Source organism: Malaya genurostris, unplaced genomic scaffold (assembly GCF_030247185.1).
Source record: "Malaya genurostris strain Urasoe2022 unplaced genomic scaffold, Malgen_1.1 HiC_scaffold_17, whole genome shotgun sequence".
NCBI lineage: Eukaryota > Metazoa > Arthropoda > Insecta > Diptera > Culicidae > Malaya > Malaya genurostris.
In genome coordinates this window covers 118,088-125,000 of record NW_026682647.1, presented here as the reverse complement: position 1 = coordinate 125,000, position 6,913 = coordinate 118,088, and the positions used below count along the sequence as shown (strand labels likewise).

Sequence of the window (6,913 nt, the reverse complement as noted above, 5' to 3'; positions counted from 1 at the left end):
AGCATTTTGTCAGTACGGATATGAAGTGGAAATTTAACCCTCCAGCCTCACCACACTTCGGGGGTTGCTGGGAACGTTTGGTACAATCCGTTAAGAAAATCCTGAACCAGATTAATCCTAGTCGAATTCCGTCCGAGGAGATCCTGAGAAATATGCTAATCGAGATTGAAATGATCATTAATTCTAGACCACTCACCTACGTACCGCTAGATACTGAAGATGCACCCCCGATTACACCAAATCATATTTTATTAGGATCATCTAACGGTACTAAACCCCCGATCGCGTTTGATGACAGACCGGTAGTTCTTAAGCATTCATGGAAGATGTCACAACTTTATGCAGACGAATTCTGGAAGAAATGGATAGCTGAATACCTTCCAACGTTAACGCGTCGATCAAAATGGTACCAGCCAGTCAAACCGATAGAAGAAGGAGATACTGTGGTTATCGTTGACAACAATCTTCCGCGATGTAGTTGGCCGAAAGGGCGAGTTGTGTCAGTCGTTCGATCAACCGACGGCCAGGTTCGTCGAGCTACCGTTCAAACTGCACATGGCCTGTACGAGAGACCGGCGGTGAAAATAGCGGTTTTAGATGTCGGTTCAAATGCAAGTAAGTCGAATGAATAATCACGACGTACTGAGGGGGACTGTCGCAAACTTGGTTGCGGTGAACCTCCATTTGAAAACCTTGAGCTACGGATATATATACCTTTGAATCATACATCTTGGTCTGAAATGTCAGCTGCATGAGTAGGCACATTTGATTGCTTATAAGATAAAAGAACGACAGTAAGATTAGTGGAAGACATAGTAGTTCAGTTGCTAAATCTTAACCTAAAGTGGAAGTCATCTTAACAGCTAGGTAGAAGCTAGGTGAGGATTAAAATCTGATTATGAATAGTTTAAAATTCTTAATAACTAATTATATTAATTAGGCAAACAGTGTATTTCTTATTTAATAGTAGTTACGGATTGAATTTATAAAAGCTGCTAAAGGTAAAATCGAAACCTATATCTAAAAAACATGTGTGAATTTAACCTAAAACTATATTGTAGCCCTTCAGCGTACGATAGTGCAACGATTTAGAAGTAAGAGCAAATAGAAAAACACTAAACGTAAGTAAATGTTCCTGAATAAGTTTCAAATTGTAAACAACTACATTTTCTTGCTAGGATTTTTTTAACCCTTCGCACGGGCGTTGATAAATATATTGGGTTAAAGGATTGGAAACCGGTCTGTCTTTTGCTCCGAAAACATTTCGTGACACCACTTATTTGTTTAAACTAACAATACATACCTGCACAATACTTCTACTTCATGTAGAATAACAACAAATTTTCTTTCTATGTAAAGGTAACACTTATTTTCACACAATTTTTGTAAGACAAAAAACAACAACAAACCGTTCGATCAAATTGAACGAATATTTCGTGCAATATGTCGTTCACCAAGCGCTCAAAAACCAACAAAATTGAACGGCCTGCTGAGAGGGTAGCCTGCTTTTACTGTTTTGTTTAAGACTTTATCAAGAACAATAGGCGGTATACGGTACATGCGGCATACTTACTATGCAAATACAAATTTTATAGCAGCAAATAGACAGCAGTCTATTGCCGTTCTACGCATAATTATCCCATATTCTTTCACCGATAAAAAATTACACTTCAGCATCATGTGCAACGCATCTAATTCTTGGTATTTCGGCTGTTTTTAAATCGTCATGACAAAAATATTAAAAACTATTATTAGGATCATACGGTGTCTGTTAATTTTCAGACAAAAAATCACTACACGTGATTTTTTCAATAATGTTATTGATTACGGTTAATCGTTCTTTTCCGACCGTGAAGCGTAACGACCACGTCGTTTTCTTGGAGTAAAAATACCTTCAAACACTTTCAACATGCTGTTTATACAATATGATATATCTCCCGGAGTTTTACATGCCGGATATGCATACAAATAGTCCTCCAGATAGGAAGGATTGTCCAGCGCTGGATCGGCAATGATTCCGAAAAGAGAGTTCTAGAATAGTTTGTTTTATTACAAAAGCGTCCATCTCTAGCATGCGTACATACCCTTAAAATTGCATTCACATCCATCTGTCTGAGGTCTTCACACATGATGGCCACGGTTTTCATCAGGTTTGACCATTGACCACGTTCAGCACATTGTCGAGCCACTTCCATCACGTTTAGTGTGTCGGAAGCGTACTTATCTACCTTTCTGTTCGCATTCGCTAGATTGGTGATATTCACATGGCATGGCCAGGAAACATTGCGTACTAGCGGATCATGTTCGCTTTCTAGAAATTCAAGAGCGTTCTCCAATTTAGAGCGTGGAATTTTATAGATAGCCAGTTGTTTTACTTTATTGGTTGCTTTTCGCTTGGAGCTCACTTTCGACTTTAAATGCTTTCGTTTGGCTGATACCAGTTGTTTTCGTGATTTCATTTCGATTAAGCTCTGCTATTAGAAAGCGCGGAAGGAACCGTACGAATTTTAGCCTTTGTTTACAAATTATAAAGGAACGATGAAAACTGAACTTGTCACGATATCGCGGTCCACGATGGTGAACAGACAGGTGATGAGATTATGCTATGTGTGGCCGTCACCCATCTGACACCGGTATTTGAGCACCAGCCATTTGAAAGTATACCGATTACGTTGAGTCCCTTGCGTTTCGAGCCCCAAACACTGCGACGTTTTGATTCTCATCGCGACTCTCAAATTGTGAAAATTATCTCCACTTGATGTCCCAAAACACTGTCTGCTGTATTTTAGGTAAACCAACAAGTTATTGTGAGAGAGTCGATCCAAAATTCACTAATTTTCGTGCACTAAACAAGGTAAATGCGTAAAACAAATGTATTACTGTTCGTTTGTTTACGTTGCAATCAGCTGATTTTGAAGCTCCGATTTTGATCTCATCGAGATGGCGTCGTGACAGGAGGCCGGTGGCCGTGTTTGGGACAGCGTTGCCAGGTCTTTTTTTTTTTTTCAAAAATCTGTGTTTGACACAAAAATCTATCTGTACCATATCGTTATCAGAATCTCGTCAACATAAGTTCACGGAAATGTCACCAAAGCTCATTTTGGAGAGCTGAAATAAAAAAAAGGTCTCGTAGCAACCTTTTCTCCTGTCTATCCATGCTATCAACGAAAATCGGTATTTATCTGTACGATCCGTGAATTGTCGGTATTTTGGGAGTACATATATGTATTGCGGTATAGAGATCAAATCGATCGTCCCACGACAAAAGGGCCTAACTGATAATTTCACAGATTTTTGATATCGAGCACAGTTTAGCACCAAAAAGTACAAAGCGGTTGAGTGTGTTGGTAGTGAGACCTTTTTTTTTGTTTTTTCTGACCAAATTGATTCCGATCTGCTATTATGGTACGGGAAACGTGCACAGATTTTCACAGACAGATTTTATGCTTGATCACAGATTTTTGAAAAAAAAAAATGACCTGGCATCTCTGTATACATGTTTTGAAAGGTTGTTTTGAAAATTTTTCGAATCTAAGATTGTTTTACGTTAGTTTTTATACATGCTATTTCTAATGAGCTTTATATATAATATTTTGAACGACGAGCAATCAGGAGCTTAGAAGATATATATACAAATTTATTATTTTATATTTTTGCAGGTATCAGTATCAGCTTGAATGTATCGTTTATTGTTGCGACCAAGCAGCCATCAGCTGACGATATTTTCTGCTTCTCGATCATTCAATTCGGTATACCAGAGAACCATGTCCAATGCAAGAACCGAAGAACCGAAGAAAATTGCCATTGCTCAAATGCGTTCTACCAACGACAAACAGCACAATATGAATCAAGTGAGAACCATTCTACAGAAGGCCCAAAGTCAACAAGCTACGGTAAAACTTGGTTCAAAATACAATAAATTGAACTAATTACCGTATCGTTGATAGTTTGTGTTTTTCCCCGAGTGTTGTGACTATGTGGGCAGTAATCGTGAGGAGACCTTGAAAATGTCGGAACCACTTACCGGTCAAACGGTAACTGAATACAAACAGCTTGCAAAGGATTTCAACCTGTGGATATCGTTCGGTGGAGTTCACGAATCTATTCTTAGCGATTCCATCGATGGCGAAATGAAAAATATCTACAATACTCATTTGGTTGTGAATAATCTGGGCGATATCGTTGGCCAATACCGAAAGTTGCACATGTTTAATGTTGTTACTCCAGAGTTCAAATTCAGGGAATCGGAAACAGTTCGGTCAGGAAACGAGCTCGTGTCACCAATCAACACACCTATTGGTAAACTAGGATTACAAATAGTGAGTACGCATGATATCCGAATTTGTAATTTAAATAATTTGATACGAATCTATTAAAACAATGCATGCTTGACTTAGTCCGGTTGATCGAATTAGGTAACATATTTGTACGTTAACTCTTTTGAACTGTACAACAATTATGATGAAAATAACTTGTTTTCAGGGAACTGGATGTATAAATGTATGAGATTGCAAAAAACTACAATTTGAAAACACTACAATCCTAGTATCTTCATCTGATAATTTTATAATCACATTTTTAGTGTTACGATGTGCGTTTTTCTGAGGCAAGCACGCTGCTACGGAAACAGGGTGCCGAAATTCTTACCTATCCATCGGCCTTTGCTGTATCAACGGGCAGGGCTCACTGGGAGGTACTGCTACGGGCCCGTGCCATCGAAAACCAGTGCTTTGTGATAGCGGCCGCTCAGATTGGTTTCCACAACAAAAAACGGGAAAGTTACGGCCATGCAATGGCAGTGGATCCATGGGGTTCCGTTTTATGCGAAGCCGGTCAGCAGGATTTGGACGTTGTAGTCGCGACCCTTGACCTGGAGAGGCAAATAACTGTGCGGCAGAATATGCCTTGCTTCGATCATCGTAGGGATGATGTCTATAATTTGTCTTATCGAAACGGATCCAGTCAAGCAGTAATATCGGAAGCGGAGTGTAAATTTGGAACCATTGATATTCCCTGCGATATGGTTTTTTATTCGTCGGAATATAGTTTTGCATTTGTCAACATTCGATGTGTGGTTCCGGGTCGTATCCTTTTTTGAAAATTTTCCTTATATCTCATCATCTCCGGTTAGTAATTCCTTAACGAATAATTTCCCATCTAGATGTGCTCGTCTCTACCAAACGTTCGGCAGCTCGTCTTCCGGATTTGACTGCGGCAGAAATAAACGATTTTTTCCAAACCGTGTGCCGAGTTCAGAAGGTGGCTGAAAAATTGTACAATGCAACATCTTCCACCGTCACCGTTCAGGACGGCCCCGAAGCCGGTCAGACGGTTAATCAGGTACATTGCCATGTAATGCCGCGCCACGAAGGTGATTTTCCGGAAAATGACCAAATATATGGTGAGTTGAATCGACACGATAAAGAACCGGATCGGCCAAAACGGGCTCCCCAAGAGATGATTGCCGAGGCGAAGAGATTTCAGCAAGAGTTTCTACGGATGGGATTGTAAAATACGAATATAGTTTAAGTAGAATAAAATGCTGATTATGATTAAACTGAAAAACAAATGCTCCAAATATAATGCTCTATTTCAACGATTAGGTGTCCAAATCTGTACCTAACTGAGCCCAGCTATATTATTAGTATAATTTAGGCCAGGGATTTCCGATCCATTTTTGTTCAGTGACCAAAATAGTTTTTCAAAATGACTTAATTAGACTACCACTGTCAAATTACTTTAAAAATCTTATCTCTTAATTTTTTCCTATCAATACAATATACCAAATCAAAAAAGAAAGTTAAGTTTGATAAGATTGAGTGAGGAAACTTGACACCTGTATTCTAATGTTGCACTGAAACCATTTCTCTAGGGACTGTGCTAACTCCACTGTCTGCCTGCGATTTACAGAAATTACTTTAGTCTTGGACACAGATAGGTGTTAACTCATTTCGTATACAGAGCAAATTGTGTTCAGATATCACCGTTCCATGGACCAACCTCATCTCAATGCGGCGTATGCACCAAATGGATCAAACTGTACAGAAGGATTGTCGATCTTTCGCGGAAGACAAGCAATTGGCCCGTATTTAGTTTACAATTTTTCAGTTTCTTATATACGAATATCATTATTGGATCCTACTAATACTCCATTTTGCATCCAAAGCTCTATTTCTTACAAATCGTATCCACACCAGGAAAGACCATTTCCAGAAAGGACTGTTCGTCAAAAATAGGGTAACAGAGGTATTTATATAGTTTCGCCCACCTAACAAGCTTTATGGATTTAAACGATGTGAGGTAACCCATGGTGCATCAATTTAAAATTAATCACATTAAAATTACCTATTGCGAAATGGTTTTTCAAAGATATTACAACATTTGGTGGATATTTTTACCAAGTGGGCCAAAATAAAATAAATCCTAGTGGGCCAAAATATCTCTGATACCCTACAAGTTTCAGAATCAACCTACACACCAGTGATGTCCGAGCTCAACATACGAGCTGCTCTATACAGGCAGTGTGTGCCTATTAAACTCGTGTGCTGTGCTTTTCAAACCAGACTCATGAGCGTATGCTATTTGTGTAGTCCACCTACTGATAAAAGACAATACAAGAGCGGACACTGTGTGCTTAAAAATTATATTATATTCAGTGTTGGTGATTGCCGAAAATTTGACAGAAGCTGCTATATTGCTATCTATATTGTATACAACATTTTCAATCCGGTAGAAGATGCTACAAGAACTCGAGTTTCTCAATGCATGAACATCGAGAGAATTTTTCTACAATTCTTCGCTCCACTTCATACTCTGAGTATTTCACGGCCATTAAAAGAAATTACAGTCTGAAAATGATTGGTGCTGTGTGGAATTTACCAAGAGAGAATCGCAAGTTGACAATTATCGCAGA

General features: G+C 38.9%; 2 protein-coding genes across 3 annotated transcripts; one reads left to right on the top strand and one right to left on the bottom strand.

The window, feature by feature from the left end:
- Positions 1-1,697: 1,697 nt before the first annotated feature.
- Positions 1,698-2,562, bottom strand: LOC131439937 (uncharacterized). The gene is made up of 2 exons (XM_058611049.1): positions 2,085-2,562; positions 1,698-2,031 (listed from the first exon to the last, which is right to left on the bottom strand). Exons 1-2 carry the CDS (start codon positions 2,457-2,459, stop codon positions 1,831-1,833), a joined length of 576 nt encoding a protein of 191 aa, XP_058467032.1. The 5' UTR covers positions 2,460-2,562; the 3' UTR covers positions 1,698-1,830.
- A 932-nt stretch (positions 2,563-3,494) lies between these two features.
- Positions 3,495-5,596, top strand: LOC131439934 (nitrilase and fragile histidine triad fusion protein NitFhit). 2 transcript variants are annotated; one of them, XM_058611046.1, is made up of 5 exons: positions 3,495-3,546; positions 3,660-3,893; positions 3,948-4,319; positions 4,583-5,084; positions 5,162-5,596. In XM_058611046.1, exons 2-5 carry the CDS (start codon positions 3,678-3,680, stop codon positions 5,509-5,511), a joined length of 1,440 nt encoding a protein of 479 aa, XP_058467029.1. In that variant the 5' UTR covers positions 3,495-3,546; positions 3,660-3,677; the 3' UTR covers positions 5,512-5,596. The 2 variants fall into 2 exon arrangements, with proteins under 2 accessions (XP_058467029.1, XP_058467028.1); XM_058611045.1 differs by lacking the exon at positions 3,495-3,546 and having other exon boundaries at positions 3,560-3,893.
- The last annotated feature ends 1,317 nt before the right edge of the window (positions 5,597-6,913 follow it).